Here is a 25,468-nt window from a genome sequence, read left to right as displayed (position 1 = left end):
CAATGACTTTTACTCTTCCACTTCAACAGGAGAAGGATGATCTATATACTGGGAAATAAATGGGATTATTATGATCACCAGGACTTTTAGCAGTGTTTCCCTTTTCTATCTGAACCCCTGAACGAGTGCATTTTTCTTTTATTGATTGTTTTACAAATAGTATTAATATAATAATAATAATAATAATATTCCCTTTTATATTGTAACAGTTCTGTATATTTCAGTATATGTTCTTGTGGACACGTCATATCTATCATGTGACTTTATAAAGTGTAAGACTGGTGTTATTTGATGTTATCAAACCAACGTTGTGTTTCTCAGCTTCGAGCTCATTGGTTCCTACTGAAATCTTAAAAAATGGTTCACACATATATTGTTTCCTAAAACAGCTGCTTATTGTTGTTATTAGCAAACATCACTAAAACAGGAGGACATAGCGCATTTGTCGGGGACTATTTTCAGCAGCGGATTAATCCACAGATGACGTCAGCTGCTAAAAGACTAAACGAGCTCCTGAATTAACATGAAAAACACAGTTTAACCATCAAAGACGACTTAACGCAGCTGCATTTTTACTCAGCAGAGGAAAAAGTAGTTTCTTTTCTGTCTGAAACTTCAGAGTCCCGACGGATGATATTATTGAACTCGTCCGAAACAAGCTAAAGAGACCACATCACACCCAAGTCAGCATCTTTACACTGACTCCTTGTCGCTTTAGAATCATTATATAACATTTTAATGATTATTTTACAGTCCTGAATGTTTTAACACCTGTTCTACCAGCTGCTGCCTCATTTCACTGAACATACCAACAGATAAAACACAGTCTGCAGAACATAAAGCTCTAAACAGGCTCCTCAATCAAAATAAAGTTCCAACATTATATTATAAACAGTCTGATACTCACATTTCTGTGGCTGAAGTCGTTTCTCTGCTGTCGCTCTGCAGATAAAACACACAAACCTGGAAAACAAAGGTCTGCATGTTTGACAATATGACATATATTATTTTCACCAACCAACATCTTCACAGTGTAACATGTAAAGAAATAATTTCAGTTTTTAATGCACAAAATCTTTACTTCCTGCCTGAAAGACAGTGATGTTGTTGTTTAGTCGAATATTGTGAGGATTTTGCAAATAAATGTGTTGCAGCTGAAAGATTATTGACAATATTATTAACTTTTCTGATAATAAAATCATTTCCCGAGCTGCTGTGTTTAAGACTTACAGACACCAAAGCTTGTGCTGAAAACCCTGCTGCTGCTGCCATCTAGTGGTTGTAAAGTTCATCTTAACACATTGACATTAATGTTTGCAGTCAGAACATTCAGCCTGACAGACTTGAAGTTAAATAAATGATCGAACAGGAAACGATCAGAGACGACATGTTTCACTGACAGATTTCTTTAAAATCATTTGAACGTCATGTTTCTCACCTTTCAAAGTGAAGAGAAAAAGAAATGTGCTGCTGATCTGAGTCCTTAAAAGTATGTTGTTTTTTTTTGCTGATTACTGATTTTTCTATCAGATTTTCACTGCATTAATTTGCAAAGAGATATCCGTGGCTATCTCAGCTTTGTAGAGTTGATATACAGCAGCTACATGTCATATCTGCTGTTAAAGCACCACTGAGTTGTGTAAAAAAAAAAGCACAAATACACATCTACACACATCATCTTCAACTTTATTGATTCATTCATTTTACATCTGTACTCGTCTGACCACAAAGTGATGGATTTAGCTCGCATAGCTAGCTTTAGCTTTAGCTTTAGCTTTGAACGTTACCGCGGTGACGGATGCGAGACAGTTTCTGTATTTACCTTTGCAAGCACTTCAGAAAAGCTAGTAAGTGGACATTTGTGTGAATATTGGAGATGTGCGTCTCCGTCACTGAAGCTGATACGTATCTCGACGTGTCGCCAACGATCTGATACATTAAAATACATATGAAGCAAATATCAATACGATACGAGTCACCTCTATTGTGATGCAGCGCGATTTGACACTATGAAAAATGATGCTATGCTATTCAGTATGGCACAGAGAGTCGGATTTTATTTCTTAAGCGTACAGCAAATCATAAATTAACTAAAAAAGTGCCATTTCTACTTCACATATCTGTTTCTCTTATACTGCATTAAGCATCTCATTTATGCTGCTTCTTTTTGACCTCTGAATAAACACTTGGACCTTTCACAAACAGCCTCTAACACAAGTCCTTTGTATTATAGTGTTCTCTGCCTCCAGTTTACAATTACTGTCAAATAGTTTAATAATCTTCTTGCGGAACAATAAATCTAGAGCGCGAGTTGGCGGTGCACCAGTTAGCTGTAGCATGTTAGCGCGCTTGAGAAACAGTTTAGAGAGAAGGAATCGATCTAAATAATCAAATTATTGGTATATTTGTGAATAATAAAGGCACAGGGCCTCTACTAATAATTATATATGAATGAATCAGTGTTTACTGATGGAAAGATGTTTGAAACGTGTCACCAGTTCATCACAAATTGTATCCGGTGCACAATCTTTTTTTTTTTTTAATCGGAGCAACTGCATCGTGAACGTTTATGCCGGTGCACTGATGCAAATCGGTGAATCTTCCCATCCGTAGTGAATATTAGGAGATAAACAGCAGGCAGAAAACCATGTCGACAACATGACGGAAATATGACATTTCTGTTAGTTTCATGTGTTGATGTGAGGAAGGTTACAGTCTCATCATCATCATCATCATCGCTCCACACAGATCTGATGTTTTCAGCTCTTCAGTGACGTTTGATTCATGTACGTCATCATTTATTCACTCAGTCTGTTTACATCTGATTTTTTATCCAAATAAAGCATTAAAACGTCTGTGTAATATTCAGACTTTCTGGTTGTTTCCACTCAAGTTTTTCATGCATAAAGTGAAAATAAGCATAAAAACAGATGGATGGAAACACAGTTATTGACTCTGATGTCTCTCGGGTGACGTCTGTCTAACAGTGTGTTCCTCATTAATGGTAATAACTGGTAACTAAAATAATAACAAGGCACTCCTGTGTCACGGCTCAGACTGAATCTGCCGTCAAAGACTTTCAAACTTAACTGAACAAACATAAACCAAAGCAAACAGTCATAAGTTAGGCGTGAAAGGTCTGTTTGTTAATTTATTATTATTATTTCTGTATGTGATTCTAAGTGAAGTAATGAAGGAAAGTGATAAATTATTCTGTGTTTGCAGTTTTGAAGTCTTAAGCGTGTCAGTAAATCTAGTCGTCAGTCATTTAGACGTTTCGACTGCAGCCTCTGCAGTGAATCCAGCTCTCAGTGAGTCTGTGTTTCCTCCACAGCAGGAACACAGATGGAAAACGTCAGTCTAACTGGAAGCCTCTGTGCCGTCTCTGCTGTGTGGACCAGACTGATGCCGCTCGGGTCAGGACCAGCGGACCAACACCTGGTCTCCGTCCTCTATGGAGTAAAACTGCAGAGTCTTCAGGTCGCTGTCGATCTCGAACTCTGTCCCGACCATCTACGGAGAAAGAAACATACAACCGTCAACAGAGTCCATGAGAAATCTCGTCTGAACCGTCTCATTGTTGAAGGTCTTTTAACAGACCAAGTACGACAGCCTGCTTAACTTTGGCCTCTCCGGCTCTCCGTATCCTCAAAGGCAGCACTGTTAAGATGGTTTATGGTGCAAATCCATGTTTTAAAGTTCACCAGTTAAACTTTACACGAACACTCAAACAAATCCAAATGATTGTTACGTTCTATCTTCCAGTCATACTGGTCACATACCAGTAACTCATTTGTGTGACATGTTGTGGTTCTGAGGTGTTTGTATTTGTATTTTCCTTCTTGTTTAAAGAAAAAATGTCTTTCTGTAAATATCAGAAATGTTCTTTTTTTGTCTCAGCTGGCTAGAGGGGCGTGTCGGTGTCTGTGTTTGATTGACAGCAGCAGGGAGGTGTGTCGGTGTCTGTGTTTGATTGACAGCAGCAGGGGGGCGTGTCAGTGTCCGTGTTTGATTGACGGCAGCAGGGAGGCGTGTCAGTGTCCGTGTTTGATTGACGGCAGCAGGGAGGCGTGTCGGTGTCTGTGTTTGATTGACAGCAGCAGGGGGGCATGTCGGTGTCTGTGTTTGATTGACAGCAGCAGGGGGGCGTGTCGGTGTCTGTGTTTGATTGACAGCAGCAGGGGGGCGTGTCGGTGTCTGTGTTTGATTGACAGCAGCAGGGGGGCGTGTCGGTGTCTGTGTTTGATTGACAGCAGCAGGGGGGCGTGTCGGTGTTTGTGTTTGATTGCCATCAGCAGGGAGGCATGTCAGTGTCTGTGTTTGATTGACAGCAGCAGGGGGGCGTGTCGGTGTCTGTGTTTGATTGACAGCAGCAGGGGGGCGTGTCGGTGTTTGTGTTTGATTGACAGCAGCAGGGGGGCGTGTCGGTGTCTGTTAGATTGACAGCAGCAGGGGGGCGTGTCGGTGTCTGTTTGATTGACAGCAGCAGGAGGGCGTGTCGGTGTCTGTTTGATTGACAGCAGCAGGAGGGCGTGTCGGTGTCTGTGTTTGATTGACAGCAGATGGCGGGCTACCAGTGTTACACCGTATGAACAGAGACAAAGTAAACAAACTGCTGCAGCTACAAGTCATGGACAGAAAGCGTGTCTCTAACAGGGATTTTGAAGAGCAACGACCAAACCAGCATCTAACAGGTCTGACGTGACATTTATAGGTATGTTTCCCTGTTTAATGTGCTGAAGCTGAGCAGCTAATTAGCTATCTAGCTGTTAACTGACGTTAGCGGTGCACTTTTCCCTGGTGAATGTTTGTTTGGTGGCTCGTTCAACAAGCTGCAGGACAAGACGTGTTCATGTTTGTAAGTTAGATCAGAAGGAGACTTTAGCAGGAAGCTAATGTGGGTTGTTGTTCAGAGACTGTTGCTCTTGTGTAGCAGGATGCAATCAGGCTCAGTGCGACTGTCTGATGATAGAACGACACATTATCACTTTATAAAAAGATTTGATTTTCTGTATTAAAATAAGGTCTAAAAAAACATAGTATAAATATCTTCCCTTTTTTTAAAAAGAGAACACAGAACAAGTGGTTTACAGAGCAGATACGTTGCTGTAGGAGACAAAAAGAAGGCAGTTTAATTTCTATTGCAGCATGTTAGTGTAATAGTGATGCAGTGCAGGTGTTACCTTGGGGCTGGTGTAGGTGAGCTTCAGATTTGCTGCAGGGACCTTCAGCAGTCTGTACAGGAGTCCCTTCACCTTCTGAACAACCATGGAGGCTGCAGAGGAGACCACACTCTGTTTAACTCAACTGGACATTATTTCATATTTGTTTCATTTGGAAAGTTTGTTCAGCCTTCGTCTCTGCACCGACAGAGACGAAGGCTGCTGGTTGGAGAACAGTCAGCTCAGTTAATCTCAACCAAGTGTTAGCCAGCTTCTCTTTACCTGGGAGTTTCTTCTCAACCGGCTTCCGGTCGGGGTCGTCAGGAAACACAAACATAATCTCTGGAGGGAAAAAAGATCAGCGTTCAGAAATCAGACATCTATTTCTGAGAGTATCTTATTATTAAAGCGGCTGAACTGTGGAAAAGATTTAAGAAAACAGTTAAAAATCTGACTCCGCAGGTAACATCTGACCTTCATGACCTGCGTATATCACCTGCATACATTAGCCAATCAGAGAGCAGATAGCAGAACATGGGACTAACTTAACAGCTGATTCTTGAGAGCAAACGGCTGCGGCTTCTTCAGCTCGCCTTCCTCCGGAGCTCCATATTCTGAAAAACAGGAGACGACGACCTTCATCAGCACCCATCAGTTAAAGTGGCGATAATTTTCTATAGATTCATCACTACGAGCGACGCCTTTCATACTACACGTTGTCATTTGATATATTATTATGAAAATGATCAATTATAGCTGTTTACAGAATGCAATTTAATACCTGTTACACAACCACAGTATGAAAGTATGATGAAGAACCAGCAGAGACAATATGGCCTAAAATTATTGATTATTCCTCAATTATTTTGATATAAATATGACTTTGTTGGAAATAAGTGTTTTCACTTAACATGTTGTACTTGGATTTTTGTTTTTGTGTCTGTAATCCATAAATAAATAATATCATATAACATATAATTAATAATTTTAGCCATTTTAAAACAAAAATGTACAAAAGAATTCTCTGGTTGCAGCTTCTTCATGTTTTTGTTTCTATATTTTTGTAAATTTCACTGTAAATCTTTATAAGATTATTTATTTAATACCTTCTGAGAAACTGCTTTTGAAGACCTGCAGATAAACTGTATTGATCGCGCCGGTAAACCATCGACCAATCAGCTTACCCGATGCTGTGCTGTGGGAGTGACTTACTGTCGATGAGGCTCAGGTAACGAGGGTGCTGACAGGTGAACTGGGTGCCGGTCTGACTCCGCCCCCCCGCCTTCAGCCATTCTTCTCCAAACAACTTGATGTAGTCGAGCTCCGCCCCCCTCCTGTCCTCGGCGTGGATCTGATGGTAACCATGGCAACAGGTCAGCTCAATCACACACACACACACACACACGCTGATACACTCACACTAATACCACGATGTAAAAATACTCCATTACAAGTAAAATCCTACTACAGTAAAAGTACATAAGTATTATGAGCTTGATGTAGTTAAAGTATTGCAGTAAAAGTACATAAGTATTATGAGCTTGATGTAGTTAAAGTATTGCAGTAAAAGTACATAAGTATTATGAGCTTGATGTAGTTAAAGTATTGCAGTAAAAGTACATAAGTATTATGAGCTTGATGTAGTTAAAGTATTGCAGTAAAAGTACATAAGTATTATGAGCTTGATGTAGTTAAAGTATTGCAGTAAAAGTACATAAGTATTATGAGCTTGATGCAGTTAAAGTATTGCAGTAAAAGTACATTAGTATTATGAGCTTGATGTAGTTAAAGTATTGCAGTAAAAGTACATAAGTATTATGAGCTTGATGTAGTTAAAGTATTGCAGTAAAAGTACATAAGTATTATGAGCTTGATGCAGTTAAAGTATTGCAGTAAAAGTACATAAGTATTATGAGCTTGATGTAGTTAAAGTATTGCAGTAAAAGTACATAAGTATTATGAGCTTGATGTAGTTAAAGTATTGCAGTAAAAGTAGTGGTTTGGTCCCTCTGACTGATATATTATTATATATGACATCATTAGATTATTAATAGTGAAGCATCAGTGTTAGAGCAGCATGTTACTGTTGTAGCTGCTGGAGGTGGAGCTAGTTTACACTACTTTATATACAGTTAGCTAGTTTAGTCCAGTGGTTCCCAACCTAGGGGTCGGGCCCCTCCAAAGGGTCAGCAGATAAATCTGAGGGGTGATGAGATGATTAATGGGAGAGGAAAGAAGAAAAAACAAAGTTCTGATACACAAATCTGTTTTCAGTTTTTGGACTTTTTCTCTAATCTTTGATTTTTGCTGAAATATTGGATCATTTGAACATTTATTGAAATGAAAGCATGTGAGAAGTTTAGAGGGAAAAATCACTATTTGGTGGAGCTGTTAACAACTCATAGACATGTGAAATGTGACCCCGACTACACACTGCTTTTTGTAAGACGTCAAAAGCCAAAAAGGTTGGAAACCACTGGTTTCATCTTTAACAATGTGTTGTATTTTAAAAGCTTGTTATATTATCCATTGTGTCAAATCTTCATCTGAAAAGTAACTAAAGCTGTCAAATAAATGTAGTGGAGTAGAAAGTACAATATTTCCCTCTGAAATGTAGAAAGTAGCATCACATGGAAATACTCAAGTAAAGTACAAGTACCTCAACATTATATTAAAGTACAGTACTCAAGTAATGACACACATGCAGGTTTAACTCACCTCGCAGCTGTTGAGGAGGACCAGTTGTCCCAGTTTAGCGATGAGCAGCTGATTGGCTGTTCTGGTGTTTCCGTCGCTGCTCACCAGCCGGTTACTGCGACATGAAAACTGGACCAAACTGGGCAACTTGGCCAGCTCGTCCACCACACACCACTGAGAGAGAGAGAGACACTAAATTATTGGTATATAGACTATAAAACTGATATACAGCAGATATTATATGATGCTCACAATATGTTAATACCAGAAAATGTACAAAACATGTTTGAAATGAGAGCTGATATCATCTTAAAAAAGAAAACCAGACCAGAACAGATGTTTTTACAGAAAACATGTTTTTCTGTTAAAGAAGTGAATTTATGGAACAAATGTGAGTCCTGGAACCACATCACCCCAGTCCTTAAAGAGCTCCACTGGCTTCCTGTCTCCTACTGGTTCAACTACAAAGCTCTTCACCAACTGACCCCCATATCTCACAGATACCAACCCTCTCGGTCCCTCAGATCCACCTCTTATTGTTGTCCAACCCTCAGAGGATCTTTCTACAAACAGTTCAATAATCAGCATAAGAAGAAAGTCTGGATTAAACAGTTATTTGTCCAGATCCAGACCAGAGTCCACCTTATGACCAACACCTTATACACAACTTATGTTCTTTACAAGCTCTGACGGGCCGCGTAAAATGAGGCGCCGGCCTGGATTCGGCCCGCGGGCCATGAGTTTGATGCTGTCCACTGACCTCGGTGATGTTGTTGTGGTCCACGTTGAGAATCTTCAGAGCAGGAAACGAGGCTGTTTGAGATCCTGCAGAACAAGAACCATCAACAGCTGGTTCAGTATTTATTCTTCTGTCATATAATGAAAGTGATTCAGTGTATTGTAGTAGTGAAGTGGATGTTAAACACAAGTGATTGTTGATGTTTTGGTTGTGAAATGTTAATTTACCAGCAGGAACGTCATCAAATCTAATGACAGACAGTCCAGTGTTGGACATGTTCAGCTGCTCCAGCCTGAAAACAAATAAACAAGTTTCACTGTCAAACAAACAAACTGAAAAAAACATTTCAGTGATGTTGGCAGCAAATAATGAACATTTTCTTTATTTACAGCATCATTTTGTTCATGAAATATTAAAAAATACACTCAGTTTACTGTCATATGTGACAAAGAAGCAGCAAAATCCTCAAACTGGAAAATGTTTGGACCTTTACTTAACGACTGAAACAATTAATACATTATTAAAATGACACCAGACGTGACTGAAGTTGTTGTTTACTGTGTGTCAGCTGGTGGTTTGATGCAGGAGAACAGCACGGAAACACTGGATCTTTTACTGTAAGTCCCTGTTTATCATTTATAATCAGCATACAAACAGTTAATAAGTTGCAAGTTAAGCATAATGTACATTTCCACTGATTTAATTTAATACATTCAACTTTATAATCATCAGTCACGGTGGGTGAATGTGTGTTAGTGTCACAAGGTGGCAGCAGCTACATCTGAAGTACTACATGGGACTGAATCTTCCACAGTCACTGGTAACCTTAATGAAACACTTTGAAAACAGAAAACAAGCAGGTTTTGTACTAAAATGTGAGCAAATATACTCATCAAACAGAGGGAATCTGAAATAAAGTAATGTCTCTAATATAAGCCTGCTGCCAATAAAGGCCTGCTGCCCTCTGCAGTGAGGTAGATGAAGGCCACTATTAGAGGAAATACGGTAAATGTTTATTCATGTATTAGTCAACAACTGGAACTCCTCTAACTCCTGTAACTCTATAATAATATAAAATATGTCTTAGCAGGAGACCAGAGACGGACTGGGACAAAAAAAAAAAAAAAAAAAAAAACAACAGCCCTGGGAGGATGCTGCTGTTGCCCTGACAACGGTCTTGTTTTTGTAAAATGGTGCTCAAGCAGCCTGCATGGCGACCAGCACACTGGGATTCTCCTGATGGCCAGTCGGACTCTGCAGGAGTCAAATACTGCTTATATCACTATACATTATAGTGATATAAACCATTTGTTACATCTATGTGAGCTGCTTCTAGATGCAAAATACGGGGACTTACAGTAAAGTGTTTCCCTGATCAGTATTCAAGAGATTCAGCAGCTGATATTTGTTTGTTTTGATAAATATTCTCTAGATTTAGAACCGATTAAAGAACTGATCAAACATTTGACAGAGAGCTCTACTGAGCTGAAACATATCTTCAGATCAGCAGGTGTTTACTGTACCTGGGCAGAGCAGCTAGACTGAGCACGCTGTCCTGGACTAACGGGTTACTGGACAGATTCAGATTCTTCAGAGACTGCAGGACTCCGACCGGCCTGTAAGACATCACACACACACACATCAGGACTTCCTGTCAGGACTTCCTGTCAGGACACCAGATTGAAGACCAGACTGGGAGGGAGGGATGAACTGGTACCTCTGCAGCTCTGTGATGTTGTTGTCTTCCACACACAGATCCTCCAGCTGTGGCCACATGGGGGCGCAATCCAGGACCTGGACCAGGAACAACAGAGAAACATCAATGAGAGAAGAGTGTTAAACAGACCTTTAAGTGATTTAACTTTTATGTCAAAAGTTCTAAAGAGATATATTTCTTAAAAACAATTTAAAAAAATATACATATAAAATATTTTAAAACGTTTTTAAATGTGTATTGTTTTAAAGGTTTTATTTTTTATGCCGTAATATGGAGCAGAAGGTAGTGAAGGCAATATTTTATAAATATTGTGTATATATATAAATACATGCTTTATATGCTTAATAAATATATATTTCCATACACCCAATAAATAAATATGTGCTAAGATATATATATATATATATATATATATATATATATATATATATAAAAAATGTATACTAAATATATATATATTTATATTTTTATTTATATTTATATATAATGTATTACTAAAAATATTTCATTTTTTTCTATAAATGTTTTATTTACTACATATTTTTATTCCTCATTATGTATATATATATATATATATATATATGTATAACTACTACTAATGTAAATATTCATGTTTATATTAAGGTTTTATATATTTATTAGTTATATAGTTTTTATATACTGTATTTAACATTTGTAAATGATAACTAATAAATTAATACATAAACATAAAATTTGAATAAACAATGGCACTAAAAATATTTACTTTAATGTAAATGTGTTATATATTTATTTGTATTATTATTATTATATAAATTATGTTTTTGTAGATATATAACAAATATTCCATTACGCTACATAAATAAATAAATAAGTACAAATATGTATAAATAATGGTAATGTAAATATTCATGTTCAAATAAAGGTTTTATATATTGATTCAGAGTTGGTGAATTTATAACATGATCAATTATAAATTAATAAACATACACTGAATGAACACTTGTAATATAAATATGTATTTTTAACATTATTTACATTATAACATTATTATTATTATTTATTTGTATAATATGTCATTTATGTTTCTATATGTAAATATTATATTTATATTATATTATATTTAGGATGAGTAAATATTCCAGTACGCTACATATATAAATACATAAATAGACTGTATAACCTCTGACAGCAGAGAAATGTGACTGTAAATTATTAAGGTCCTCGCCCTTTGTTTTTCATGTGTTTGTTTCTTTCTTTATTATTACGCCACTTAACCCTAAATTTGACCCCCTAAACATGCTCAAAAACTCATCAAAATTTGGCACACACATCATAAATGATAAAAAAATGTAAAAATTAACCCCTAAAGTGCCAAAATGTGCTCTCTAGTGCTGCCTATGTAACTAAAATGGCCGCCACGGCCCGTAGGAATGTCATAGAGAGATCAAACCAAAACTCAGTTATTTGTCTCATCAAGATCTACAAATCATACGCTGACACCCCTGACCTAAATCCAACAGGAAGTCCGCAATTAGCCTTTCAAAATAAGACTTTGCCCCAATTTTGGCCCCCGAACAAACGCTATCTCCTCCGAGGGCGTTAATGGTATCAGCAAACTTTAATAGGTGACTTATGACACTATGCTGAAAAAAATACGTTAAAAACTTTGTAATAACTCGAACAGTTTGGATTTTATAAGCCCTGAAAGTTGCAGTGCCACATCATCCTTACAATGTAAACCAATGGGGAGGCAATCTATGAGCATGAACTTTGTATCAAACAGAGGCTTCTGACGTCTAAACTATAAGTCTGACCACTTTCAAACCTGTATCAATGGATTCACCACGAAATTTCCTACAGGTGAACAGGTGAAGACAGACTGCTGGTCTGTTACAAGTACCTGAGACCAGGTGAGCTGGCAGCCAATGAGAGCGAGGACTTTAAGGCTGCAGAAGGCCTGACAGTGAGCCGAGGGGTCAGAGGGCAAACGCAGTCTGTTGTAGCTGAAAACAGACCAACGGATGAAACGTTAAGTAGAAGAAGAGAAACAATTAAAAAAAAAAACACTTGATGATGTTTCCTGCAGGAGTCTGAACCTGAGCTGAAGTCCCTCCAGCTGTTCCAGCTGCTGCGCGATGGCCGCCACGTCCTCCCAGCAGCACAGCAGCGTCCGACTCAGGTCCAACCACCGCACGCCTGATCGCTGCCGTTAAGGCGTCACTCACACAACTGACCGATTTATTTTCAGAATAAAAGTACAGAACTGTTATTTTCTTCATTTATATTAATGTATATCATCTTATAATAAAAAATATAATATAAAAACAATATTAATAAATCCAATAATTATACAAATTATGATTAAACTGATCGTCATGTTTTTTATAATAATGTAAGAAAGAAAGAAAATATTTCTTTATAAATCTTCAAAATAAAAGTCACATTAAAAGCACCAAAAAAAATAACACATAAATGGCTACATTATAATGATCTACACCTAAAATCAACCTGAATTTCCTTGATAAAGACCCGATATTTTATCATAATTAATGTTATGATGTTAAATCATGATGTAAAAACTTCAAACTACTATTTTAAATGTCAACAATAAACCTTTAAAATCAATAAATGGTTTTATTTCCATGTTTTGTACAAAGAGCGCTGCTGTGATGATCACTTCTAGCATGTTTTTAGTTCAATTATCTAAAAATAATAACTGATTAAATCATTTTTTTTACTCAGCCCTGAGTTGTGTCTGCAGGCAGCATGTATGTCGCCTGACAGGCAAAGCCCAGGGCAAAACATAGCAATAATAACGACTGAAGGCAACTCAGATGAATATATTAATATTTGGATCAACTCAGAGCTTCTCTCATGGAGGAGAAGCGTCTCGAGCAGATGTGACCCTGAGAGGCTGCGTGGAAAGATACCGGGAGTTGTTCTCCGGATGTCTCCGCTCGCTCCGGGTCCGTTCACCTCACGGCGAGTCAGCAGCACCGACGGAAGACTCTCAAAACTGTAGAGACAACAAACAGTTCATTTAACGCCTGTTTCATGATCAAACCGTCCAAAATATGAAACTAGGATGGAATTTTACAGGTGTTTTATTATTTTAATCACATTTTTTCAGCACTTTATTAAATTGATCTGGACCCAGATAAACAGAAAACTGATGAATAAACTTCTCTTCTTGTCCACAGCTTGTCTCACGTTGACAGCCAGCCACCGCATATATATGTCATATATAATCATTTATAACTAACATTACTACGTTCAGCAGGCAAGAGGAAATATTTAAGACTTCCTATAATCCTCTAATCAGTGTCTCACTGCCAAGACGACTGATAGATCACATGTACATTTATCTCAGTACGTTTCATTGAGATAATAATTTGTTCATTTCGGACCCTACCGCTAAAGTATTTCCTTTTTTAAGAATATATGATGTGATTTATTCATAAATTATAGAAAAAAACAGGATAAAATGTTCAAGTGAAAACATTTATTCATTCAACATAAAAACTAAAAAAAAATACAATCATGAAAACACATCAACATAAATAAATAAAACATTAAAATACAACGTGGTAGCTGAAGTAACGATGTCATTACAGATTGAATTATTGATCTGTGACTGTGTTTGACTTCTATCAGCTCCTCTCACTGTTGAAAACTGTTCCAACATGGAACTACTGGACACATTATTCACTTTTTTTTTACTTTTTAAGACCTGCAGATATCTTGAAAAAGCTGCAAAAATGATTGGATAGGAAATTAATCTGAAACTATGATTTTTAAGGAAAAATAAAAAAAATATTTGATATTTGTTTGAGGCTCTTAAATGTGAGGATTTGCTGCTTTTCCTTGTTTTACTTTAAAGTAAATTGAATATATTTGAATTGTGAACTGTCACTAAACAAGTTATTTGATGACATCATCATGTTTTTAATAGACCAAATAATTCAAAGATTCATCAAAAAATAATCAAGATTCATAGATCAGAATGAAATTAATCATTAGTTGCAGCCACAAAAAGCCCCTGACTCTGACTCTGACTCTTTGCAGTTGTCTGAATATAAAGAAGGACAGACGTGTGAATATTAAAACATTACAACAATCACACCTGACTGAGCCTCTAGTTCACATCGTACCTTCGCTCTTTGATCTTCCCCCACTCCAGCGTCTTGGAGGCGATGGAGATCTCCTCGCTCAGCACCTCCTCCGTGTCCATCTGGTAAACCTGTCGCACGGCGGTCAGGAAGTCCACGCCGAAGCTCACCTTCGCCGGACGGACGAAGGAGCCGCCTTTAGGGTGTCTGAGAGAGTCGAGAGAAAAGGACTCTTCATTATGTGCTCAGCTGAGACTATTTATCTGTCTGAACAATATTCAAAAACCCTGAGAAAAAGAAGTTTTCATTTTAAACCACTGAGCATTTAGAGAACGTCTTTTTAGGCTTCAAATCCTCACAAGACTACAGATACAGAACTACACAGTCCAGCTGGTGAGTTGCTGATAATCAGCTGATGTTCAGATGGTAGTTTGACGTCGCTGACGAGGATTACCTGCATGTGAAGTACAGAACTCCTTCGTGGCTGCCGTCATGTTTTCCTCTCTCAGGATCGTCCCACTCCACGCCGAGCCACAGCCCTGACAGACAAACCTCGTTACTGCACAGCCTCAGCAGCCACATATGCAGCAGAATGTCCTACTGTCTCCTAATACGGTCTCTTACAACCTCAGACCCTATTGAACCAATATCTAGACTCAACAATAGAGATTATTATTATTATTATTATTATCGACCAGCTTATCTTAAACTTTCTCCTTGACTCATCGTTGTGTAGAACTTTTACAATCAGACAGACTGTTCCAGAGTTTTGGGGTGTAATTACTGAAGGCTGCCTCTCCGAACCTTTTTAGTTCTGACTTCAACAGTAAGGGGGTTTGAGGGTCTGATGGACCTGCAGGCACATACAGTTTGTCTTAACCATGTCAGACAGATAAAACGGGGCTGATCTTAAAATGAATTCTGTGTCAGACAATTAACAAATGTAAAGATTTTAAAATTGGAGTGATGTAGCTCTCGGTCTGTGACTCTGGTAATATTCCTTAAATGATAGAAGGACCCTTTAGTCACGTTTCTAATGTGACATACAAAATTTATGTCAGAGTCAATGATAACACAGAGGTTTTTGACCTGTTCCTTAGTGTTAACTGTGAATGATTTTAGGTGGTCAGACAGTTTTTGCTCCAATAACTAAGATCTCAGTCTTGTCCTGATTCAGCTGTAAGAAGCTCTGAGTCATCAACTAACTCATGTCAGAGATCCATGCAATCAAGTTGTTGATAGAACTGTAATCATTTGAACTTATAGAGATATATAGCTGGGTGTCGTCTGCGTAATTATGGAAATTGATGTTGCGATTTCTAATAATATAGCTGAGTGATAACATATACAGACTGAAAGGAATCGGGCCTAAGATAGAGCCCTGTGGGACACCACATGTCAGGTCTGTTTTATTGGAGGAGTGGTCGTCCGTGGCCATAAAGAATTGTCAACCAGTTTAGTAAAACCTGAACCATTTAAGAACTGTGCCAGAGAGACAGACTCAGTGTTCAAGTCTGTCCAGCAGAATATTATAAACTACAGTATCGAATGCAGCACTGAGATCTAACAGGTCAAACAGAGAGAGATTCTTCTCATCAGTGTTCATTCACTACTTTCACTAGAGACCATAGAACATATTTTTACTATATTTACGACATTTCACATTTAAATTGTACTTTTTTATTTATATGGTTATATCACCTATCTTTCATAAAGGTGGTGTTTTTCTCTTTACCTTCTATTTTTTGACTGTTCTGCACCACAACACCAAGGAAAATACTAGTATGTGTGAACCTAGTTGGAAATAAACCTGATTCTGATTCTGAATGTAGCGGAGTGGAAGTATAGTTAGTGAAAACTGAGGAATAACGGGGAAAAATGAGGAATAATGAGGGATAACAAATGAGTGTCGCTCCGGTCTGACCTGTAGTCGGTGGCACCGGACCCACGTACCGCACCGTGGCCAGCTCCTCGCCGCAGGACACCCGCCTGCCCACCGCGTCCTCCGGCACCTCCGGCTCCGTCTGGTCGGTTCCCATCGAACCGGCCTGCTGGTTTCAGAAGTCAGAGAGACTCACAGTTCACACGGGGATCAGTCTCTGAGGCTGCAGAGACGTTTATCAGCTAACATCGTTTCATTGTTTGTGTTAAATTAAAGAAACATTTCGTATCGTCAGAGAATATCGATAGCTTTGATCATTTAATTTATTCCACTCGCCCCCGAAAGTGACAAAATACATGTATGTTATTATCTGAAATGAATAAATAACTGTTAAATGTACCTGTGACGTTTCTAACTGTCGCCGTTTGTTAGCGTCTAAGCTAACTCCCGAACCAAAACATTTGACAGCCCTGATTCACCGGAAGCGACACATTTCAACGATGCACATATTTCCCGTAACACCGTTCCTCCCTGGTTGGCAACATTTTAGTCAGATTTTAGTTTTATTTCTATCATAAACATCATTTTAAACCTTCTGTTAAAGATGTTATAATTTATTTTTAATGTAATTGACTTTATTGCTAATGTGGTGATTATAATGGATACCGTTTTTATTCACAAATGTCAATTACAGTTATTTTCTCTGCTGCTTCATGATTGCACATATTAATTTATACTCTGTAAAATCTCTTAAGAACAAAAACGGTACATATACAATTAATTATTATTATAGTTTGAGTAAAGTAAAATTTGAGGCTTTTGATTTATTTATTTCTGCATAGTAAGTTCTATTTTATGTCTCTTTAGCCTAGTTTTATTTTCTATTCAATTAACTCTTTAATAACTATTTTAATTGTATTTAAGTGTCTTAATGTCTTAATTTGTTTTAATGCTTTTGTTTTATGCAGAGCACTTTGAATTGCCTTGTTGTTGAAATAAACCTGCCTGAAGAGGAAAACTCGGGTCTATAATTGTGAATGAATTCATTGCAGTGATAGTATCTGTGTACAGGTTTAGTTTTACAGTTTTAGTTGTGTCCAATTTCTGGTTTGTAGTGTTGTGTTTGTCAAACAAACGTTAAATCGATGATCTAATAAAGGAACGTTTGTACTGCTGTGTCCGTGTTTCCAGTGGGAAATATTTCTCAGTAGTACAGCTGTGTGCTCGGCAGGAAAACGTGTGAAGGTGCTGAAACTGTAACGATCATGTTATTGTAGTTTAAAGTGTAGAAATGTGTATTAATGCTGCATTTTAACCCCTGAAGTTAATTTTCCTGATATTATACCGGAAGTTCGAGTGACGCAGAAAGAAACCATGAAGAAGAAACTTCCCCAGAGGTTTGTTTACACATCTGTATTTTCACTAAATTCACGTGATGAAGGAACCAGTCAGGAGCGTAAATGAATATTAAAGCTGTTTTTCTTGCTGTAATCATTCCTCCTGTTCATACTGACCATTAGAAGATCCCTTCATAATGACCTTACAATGGAAGTGATGGAGGACAAAATCCACAGTCCTCCTTCTGTGCAAAAAATGTGTTTAAAAGTTTATCTGAAGCTAATATGAAGCTTCAGCGTCCAAATGAGTCAAATCAAGTAGATATCTTTCAACGTTACAGTCTTTTTAGTGCCAAAGTTCCTCTTTTTGTTACTTTACTACTATAATAAGAAGGAATTTGATGCTAAAAAGACTGTAAATGTGTCAGATATCCACTTGATATGACTAACTCAGACTGCTGAAGCTGAATAGAAGCTTCACAGAGACTTTTAAATGTGTTTTTGCACTAAATGACTGTGAAGATTATTAATAAATAAATAATGTTTCTTATACATAAAACTGTCACTCATCACTTTTTCAGGTCTCAAAAAATCCTTCAGATGAAACTGCAGCTTCATAGTTTTTATATAATTCTTTAAAATAAAAATGCCAAACATTTGCTGGATTCATGTGACAGTAAACTGAATATCTTTTAGTTTTGGAGACATTTGAAGACGTCACCGTGAGCTCTAAGACATTATAACCAGCACTTTTCAGTATTTTCTGACTTATACTTTATCCTCAAAGCGATTAATCAAGAAAACAATGATAATCCTGTAAATAATCATTAGTTGCAGCCCGAGATGAAACAAAGCCACAGTCACAAAGCCGGGAAATAACTTTCCATGTTTGCCGCTAAAAAGAAATGTTAAAGGCTTAATTAGAAGTTTGATTAATCCCCCTAGAAAGAGACCAGACTCCAAAAACAAAGCCTTAATTTCTCTTAATTATTTAGATTTTTTATGTTTCATTTATTCAACAGTTTCTGTAAAATATTTTATGTTATTTTATGGAGGTTTGAATTCTGTCTCCAGGAGTAAAATGCAGATGAAATATTGATTGGATTGATTGTAGAGAAGCAAATAAGGATTATTTTCATTATCGATTAATCAATAAACGCCTGTTATAATGTCCCAGAGTCAAAGGAGACGTCTTTATATGTGTAATTTTGTCTAAAACCAACAGATATTCAGTTCACAGTGATATAAAAAAAAGAGAAAAGCAGCAAATGTTTGGAATTTTTTACTTAAAAAATGACCAAAACGGTAAATAATTATCAAAATAGTTTTTATTATTACTATTATTATTGATAAATGTGATCCAGTAGATCGTGTTTTCTTGATGCTGAATCTTCTCCTCGTCACCGTTTCTGTCCTCAGCGGTGACGCGTCGCCGGGGCAACAGTCAGCTGACTATGTGGTGGGTCAGGTATCCGGGAGTTTGTTCCAGAAGAAGTCTGCAGCTCCTGGATCGCTGTCGGCTTTATTCAGCGCCGCAGCACCGACAGCATCCGTCCTGTTTCAGCCGGCACCCGAGGTACATCCATCACAAAGATACAGCTTCATGTTTATGAAACGAACAAACACCTGTTGAGTGTTTGAATCAGATATATCAGGCTTTAGATAAACACACTTGTTAGAAGATCAGTTTATTGTTGGTTTGGATCCAAACATTAGATTTGTTGACAATAAGATCAATTTAAAATATAACCAGACGTGCATCTTAACCATAGACTGTATAAAAATATGGACGTAGTTACCGTGACGTCACCCGTTGGTTTCTGAAGAGCGGTTTTGAAGCTCAAAGTGAGCCGCTCCGGCCGTCGCCATCTTGGCAATACGTGACTCTGCGTAACTCCCAGCCAATCAAAAATGGGCAAAGAGGCGGGCCGAACGGCTAAAACAAGCCACCTAGCGGCTGGCGGACCTGTCACTCAAAGCAGCCATGTCCTTCATTATGCAGAACTTTACGGCTTAATAAAATTTAAACGGGTGAGTTATAAAAAAATTCACCCCCCCCCCCCCCCCCCCCCCCCGTACAGTTGTCATGAAAGAGGAAATTAGCTACAGAGACCAAAACTGTTGTTTGTACCAGACTGTAAACATGTTTATTTCTGCTGTAAAGTTGGCCATTTTAACATGGGGGTCTATGGGGATTGACTGGCTTTTAGAGCCTCAAGTGGCCGTTCAAGGAACTGCAGTTTTTGGCACTTCCGCATCGGCTTCATTTTTCAGCCCCGGAGGTTGCCGCTTGATTTTAACTCGTCTTGTGTTCTGTGTTATTGTTGCAAGCCTGTTCAGAAGAGCACAGAGGTGAAGGAGCAGCAGAATGAAACTCCAGAGGTCAAAGGTCAAACCAGCCAGAAGCAGAAGAAGCCGTCAAAGGAGAAATCAGCAGCCGACCAGAAGCTGGAGAACAGGTATCACTGCATCAATCGGTTGATCAATCGAATGATTCTCTTTTTTTTCTGTTGTCCTCTTGTTCTTCTTTGCAGTATTGTTATTGCGCTATATATTACAGTCATTATGGTTATTCTTATAATTATTCTTCAGTCTGAAACGTGACCATCTGTCCCTCTCCTGTCTCTCCATCCTCGTCTTCCTCGTCCTCTGGTTTCAGGGAGAGCAGTTTGCAGAACGCAGACGAAGACGAGCAGGGACAGAAGACGTCAATGAAGAAGAAGAAGAGGAAGGCTCCGGAGCCGGATGGAGAGAACGAGGTGGAGCGATGGGTGATGAAGAGGCAGAGGCTGAAGGCCATTAAAGAGGAGGAGGCGGTGAAGAAGAAGAGGACGGTGTTCGTAGGAAACCTGCCGGTCAGCTGCACCAAGAAGGTATCGTCTGATGTTTTTCTTCTTCTTCTTCCTGGAAAGTAAAGTTCAGGAAGTGACGTCTGAATGTTTTGTTTCGTGGTTTCTTCTTCAGACCCTGCGGAGTCTCTTCAGGGATAAAGGATCCATCGAGTCCATCCGGTTTCGCTCTGTGGTAAAAAAAAAAATACTGCTCACACACACAGATTCAATACATCAAAAGTTCAAAAGAAAATAATGTATTTCTGTCATTCAGCAGCTTTGTTTTCACTACCACCGCTCCTTCTCTCCCTCTCTCCATTCGCTCTCTAGCTCGCTCAACCACCACTGCTCCTCCTTTTTTAAATAACATTAACAAACAAGTAGAAATGTCCTTCCCTACGTTCTAAATCCATACTAGAGCACTTCCTTGTTTTATGAATGAAACAGTACAAGTTGAAGCAGCCATACTGTCTGTTTTTGACCAATCAGTGACAGTTGATCCTGCAAACCCCTCCCACAAAGTTCCTACACTTTTGAAAAGTAAACCCCCGCCCAGCAGGGACTTTTTGGGGGATAAAACAATCTCTCTGGAGCTTCATTCAGATGCTGGTTCCTCCGGTGGAAACACAGGTAGAGGAACCTCAAAAAAATCCTCAAAAGGTTCTTAGTCTTAGGAAAGTTCCTGCGGTCAAAACGTGACTTAAATTTATTGATTGGTCAAAGTTCAACTTGTACCACTTTATCCATAAAACAAGGAAGTGCTCTGGTATGGATTTAGGACGAGTGGAGGACATTTCTCTATGTTTGTTAAAATTAAAGTTAGACTATCTAACTACCTATCTACCTGGTTCCTCTGATGCACAAATATTTGTTCCTAGAAGCTTGTTGATGTAGTGACTATTCACAGAGACAGCCGGTCATCAAACGGTTAACACACAGCTGTCATTTGACGTTCAGTTTGAGGGGGGGTCAAGATGTCTGATTAAAGGACAGGTTCACATCTTATTACAGTCCTGACATGTACATCGAAAAGGTTACCGTCAGTATACAAAACAGCAGCAGTAGCTCCATCCACACTACACACTCTTTAGTTTCTCTTATTGTCAACAAATCTGGTGCAGACACTGAGAATAAAATGTCAGCGGGGGGAATAAACGGCCCACAGAGAAAATGGAAAGAAGCTCAGACTGTCAATAGGACACATAACGTGGTGATGTTGTCAATAAATCTGGATATAAGCTACAGTAGCTTCCTCCATTCTGTTCTGTGGGCGAGTCTTTACCCTGTAAGACTAGAAGAAGCTTCCAGTTTATTGGATTATACTGGAGGTATTATGCAGCAGCAGCAGCATCTAGTGGCCGTTAGAGGAACTGCAGCTTCTTCTCATCAGTCTCCTGGTTTATTGTTTGTTGGCTGCAGGTCAGAGAGGATCCCTCCATGTCCCGTAGAGTCGCAGCTATTCAGTAAGTTTCCGTCCGTTTCCTTCATCTCGTCAAACGAATCGTCGTCTTCTCTCAGTTTGTTTCAACAAGCTGCTTTTTCTCCTCGCAGACGCAAAGTTCATCCCAAGAAGCAAAGTATAAACGCCTACGTGGTGTTTAAAGACGAGGAAGGAGTCGCCAAGGCGTTGGAGAGGTCAGACGCTCAGAAGTTAAACATGTGACGTGTGTTTACCGTCCTGTAAAAGTGTCAATAAGTCGTTTCTTCTGTTCGTGTCTTCCGGCAGGAACGGCATGGAGATTGAGAAAGACTTTCACATCCGAGTGGACAGAGCGACGGAAAGCTCATCGGTAAGTCTTCAACCTGTCGAAATTTAAAACCAATGTAACGTCTTTGCCGACATCTGATGAGGAATCTGTTCTTCGTCTCGCAGCACGATCACAAACGCTCCGTGTTCGTGGGGAATCTTTCCTTCGGTGAGTCGTTGAGCTGCGTGAAAGTTGACCAGCGAACCAGTCGGATGTTTTAGTGTGTTGAAGGTAATCAATGGTGTGTGTTCGCAGAGATCAACGAGCTGGCGTTTCGGAGGCATTTTGAAAAGTGCGGCGGCGTGGAGGCGGTGCGACTGGTGCGAGACCAGAACTCCGGACTGGGGAAAGGATTCGGATACGTTCTGTTTGAGGTACGACGAGTCTGCTGAGCTCTGTAGCTCATGTTGTCAAGGAGCCGCGACCTTTGATTTTCAAGGTCATCACGATGAATTAACTTCTTTAAAGGTACCATGTGGCGTTTTTGAACACTAATATCATATTAATATGTTTTATGTTCAGGTCTAGTAACAGTAACCTTTCAAGAAATGTAGGAATGTGCCAACAAAGGCAGTCGAGAAGGAAACCGCTACCAAGAAAACATGGAAGTAAACTATTCAGACTTCAGAAAATTAAAAAACATCAGCTCTGCAGATGTTCTACGAGGCAGGAAAGATGTTCAACACGTCTGTTTGTTCAGAAAAACCTCCACATGGTACCTTTTTAAAGGATCATTCTGGTGATTTTCTATATTTTCTTCATGTTTGGATCCAAACCAACAATGAACTGATCTACTAACAAGTATTGTGTGTGTATCTATATCTGGGTGACATGTAGACTAATAACAGCGTGGAGAGTAGTTCTGTGAAAGGCAGACGCTACTGAGCATGTGCGGGAACACGGTTCTGCTTGTCGTGCTACAGATCACAACCTCTCTGGACTTTAAAGTTCTGTGAGAAATTTCTAATGTAACACAAAGTCAAAGATGTTGTGATATGAAGCACAACTAGTGAAGCTGTAAACAGACAGAAGGAACAATCACAGTGAGTAATAACCCTTTCAATGTGTGTGTGTGTGTGTGTTCGTGCTGCAGAGTGCCGACTCGGTCCAGCTGGCGTTAGAACTGGACGGCTCCAATCTGGAGGGCAGGTCCATCCGGGTGAAGAGGTCGGTGAAGAAGGAGAAGCAGAAGAATAAAAATGACAGCAGAGGAGCTGCAGGCAAGGGCCCCGCAAAGGGCCCCGCAAAGGGTCCTATGAAGGGTCCCATGAAGGGTCCCATGAAGGGTCCCATGAAGGGTCCCATGAAGGGTCCCATGAAGGGTCCTATGACGGGTCCGGGCAGGGTGAAAGGAGGCTTCCAGTCTCAGAAGAAATTCACCAGAAACCAGCCGAGGTCAAACAAAGGCCCGTCCTCCTTCAAAGGAGAGATGGTGGATCCGAGCAAAAAGACTAAAAAGAAAGGACTGAAGAAGAAAGTGAAGCCGAACAAGACTGTTCATATCTGATGTGATCTCTCTGATCTCTGAGGAGGATCAATACTCGTGAGGACTCTTCCTGACTGAACCCACCTTGATCCAGCTTCAGATTCAGTTTTGTTTCTAATCTCATGTTGTCTCTGGTCTGCTGCACAGGAAGTGATGTGTTTTATAATGTCAGTTTGTACAGAATAAAGAGAAGAAGAAGAAGACGGAGTGAAGAAGCAGCTTTTACTGAATGACGAACACACACAAAAACAACACATGCTCCATTTCCTGCACATGTACTGATGTTTATAAAAGCAGAATCTTTTTGTTTCAGGTTGATAACAAACTACACAGCGATCTGTAGAACGCCAATCAAAAGGAGCATTTAGTTATGTAACATTGATTAATTATGTAATTTTATCATTACTTAAATATACACAGCTGTCAACATTTTATTTAGCTGTTGATCTTTTTATTTTATCCTTAGCTGTGACACCTTGTTAAACGCACAATATGTAATTTCAGCCGCTAGGGGTCTCAATCAAAACAATAACAAAAGACGGAGTGTGATGACGGTGTGAAGCAGCAAGGGATCATGGGAGTTGTTGTCTTTGTTGTTAAATAACCAGCTTCAGCGGGATAGGATTACTCCAGTGTTCATCATTCAGGTCTCCTCCTCTCCAGAACAAACGGACCCGGAGATTACAGGTAAAAACACTGAATGAAGCTGTTTCACCTAAAAAAATCAGTGTTTCTCCGACGATGTACGGCGACCACCGGACGTCCGGTACGAGCTGTTAGCCAAGCTGCTGCTAACGTTTGTCCAGTTTATTTCTCTTATAACTTTAGATCCAGACGTTCAGCCGGTTTCTCCCGGGAGCCGAATTATCCTCAGAGGTCTCCTCCTCTCCAGAAACAAACGTACACACAGATTAAAATCATTAAAATACTAATTAAAGCTGTTTCGTCTAAAAAAAATCAATATTTCTCCGACGATGTTCAGTGACCACCGGACTTCCTGGAGGGGCTGTTAGCCGAGCTGCTGCTAACGTTTGTCCAGTTTATTTCTCTGATAACTTAAGATCCAGACGTCCAATGACTAAAATCCTTCTTCCGGCTAAAAGATATAGTTAAAAACAACTAAATTTATCATGAAAATGTGGCTTAAAACTGAATAAAAGTCCATTTATAACAGTTTGTGTGGAACAACCACAACGCCGATGTATTATCTTGTGTGTGTGTAAGTTACTCTTTGGTAGACGCCATTGTAGCGGACAAACACAGCGCCGCCGTATGCATCTGGTGCGTGTTTACTCTTTGGTAGAGGAGGTATGACGTCATCGACAGGCGACCAAATGAAACGGTCCGTTACTTTGATTAAATTACAGATTTCTCTGAGTTTGAATGTAAGTACGAAACTCAACAACATATATAACACAGGTCTAGTTGTTTTTAGACATTTTAATGTGGAATAATTACATATTATAGCTTTAAGTCAGTTTAGATATGAAACGAATTATTAATCACTGCTGATGATGGTTTACAGTCCATGTGATTAATTAATGATGTAAATGCTGTAAACAGCTGTTAGTTTCATTGACAGGTGGATCAGGCAGCATGTTGATATGGAAACAGTCTTCATTTATGGCTGATTGTAGGTACGGGAACGAGGACATACATACAGCTTCATGAGTGTGACAGAATGAGAGAGCGTCTGCATATTTCTGGCTTTATGTGAACAGTTTTATAGTCATAAATCTACAGAGTTTAGTTGTATGTAGACTCCTGCACTTCTTCTT

The 25,468-nt window shown here is 39.0% G+C and overlaps 2 protein-coding genes across 5 annotated transcripts; one reads left to right on the top strand and one right to left on the bottom strand.

Moving 5' to 3' along the window:
* Positions 1-1,668: 1,668 nt before the first annotated feature.
* Positions 1,669-16,800, bottom strand: tbce (tubulin folding cofactor E). 3 transcript variants are annotated; one of them, XM_067585697.1, is made up of 17 exons: positions 16,689-16,800; positions 16,331-16,457; positions 14,861-14,945; positions 14,449-14,613; positions 13,228-13,313; positions 12,394-12,493; positions 12,198-12,300; positions 10,316-10,392; positions 10,122-10,214; positions 8,826-8,890; positions 8,620-8,684; positions 7,881-8,033; positions 6,375-6,513; positions 5,708-5,776; positions 5,445-5,504; positions 5,184-5,275; positions 1,669-3,513 (listed from the first exon to the last, which is right to left on the bottom strand). In XM_067585697.1, the coding sequence occupies exons 2-17, from the start codon at positions 16,443-16,445 to the stop codon at positions 3,418-3,420; spliced, it is 1,563 nt and encodes a 520-aa protein (XP_067441798.1). In that variant the 5' UTR covers positions 16,446-16,457; positions 16,689-16,800; the 3' UTR covers positions 1,669-3,417. The 3 variants fall into 3 exon arrangements, with proteins under 3 accessions (XP_067441798.1, XP_067441799.1, XP_067441800.1); XM_067585698.1 differs by having other exon boundaries at positions 16,331-16,511; positions 16,689-16,775; XM_067585699.1 differs by having other exon boundaries at positions 16,331-16,454; positions 16,689-16,775.
* A 661-nt stretch (positions 16,801-17,461) lies between these two features.
* Positions 17,462-23,891, top strand: rbm34 (RNA binding motif protein 34). Of its 2 annotated transcripts, XM_067585701.1 has the most exons (12): positions 17,462-17,533; positions 17,613-17,685; positions 19,045-19,201; positions 19,957-20,084; positions 20,285-20,498; positions 20,590-20,649; positions 21,876-21,919; positions 22,008-22,091; positions 22,183-22,246; positions 22,330-22,372; positions 22,460-22,578; positions 23,298-23,891. In XM_067585701.1, exons 2-12 carry the CDS (start codon positions 17,663-17,665, stop codon positions 23,709-23,711), a joined length of 1,350 nt encoding a protein of 449 aa, XP_067441802.1. In that variant the 5' UTR covers positions 17,462-17,533; positions 17,613-17,662; the 3' UTR covers positions 23,712-23,891. The 2 variants fall into 2 exon arrangements, with proteins under 2 accessions (XP_067441802.1, XP_067441801.1); XM_067585700.1 differs by having other exon boundaries at positions 17,488-17,685.
* Positions 23,892-25,468: the final 1,577 nt, after the last annotated feature.

This window comes from Thunnus thynnus, chromosome 3 (genome assembly GCF_963924715.1).
Source record: "Thunnus thynnus chromosome 3, fThuThy2.1, whole genome shotgun sequence".
Taxonomy (NCBI): Eukaryota; Metazoa; Chordata; class Actinopteri; order Scombriformes; family Scombridae; genus Thunnus; species Thunnus thynnus.
Note: the sequence above shows the minus strand (reverse complement) of the source record. Positions and strands in the feature narration are given on the sequence as shown.

What these genes read in the sequence shown, in the direction of transcription:
- tbce (XM_067585697.1), bottom strand. Translation starts at nt 16,445, where the DNA reads ATGGGAACCGACCAGACGGAGCCGGAGGTGCCGGAGGACGCGGTGGGC. An exon ending in GTTCTGTACTTCACATGCAG is followed by an intron (nt 14,614 to 14,860) that starts GTAATCCTCGTC and finishes CGACTCTCTCAG; the next exon opens with ACACCCTAAAGGCGGCTCCT. An exon ending in AGTCTAGCTGCTCTGCCCAG is followed by an intron (nt 8,891 to 10,121) that starts GTACAGTAAACA and finishes ATTTGTTTTCAG; the next exon opens with GCTGGAGCAGCTGAACATGT.
- rbm34 (XM_067585701.1), top strand. Translation starts at nt 17,663, where the DNA reads ATGAAGAAGAAACTTCCCCAGAG. An exon ending in CGGTCAGCTGCACCAAGAAG is followed by an intron (nt 20,499 to 20,589) that starts GTATCGTCTGAT and finishes TTTCTTCTTCAG; the next exon opens with ACCCTGCGGAGTCTCTTCAG. An exon ending in GTCGCCAAGGCGTTGGAGAG is followed by an intron (nt 22,092 to 22,182) that starts GTCAGACGCTCA and finishes GTCTTCCGGCAG; the next exon opens with GAACGGCATGGAGATTGAGA.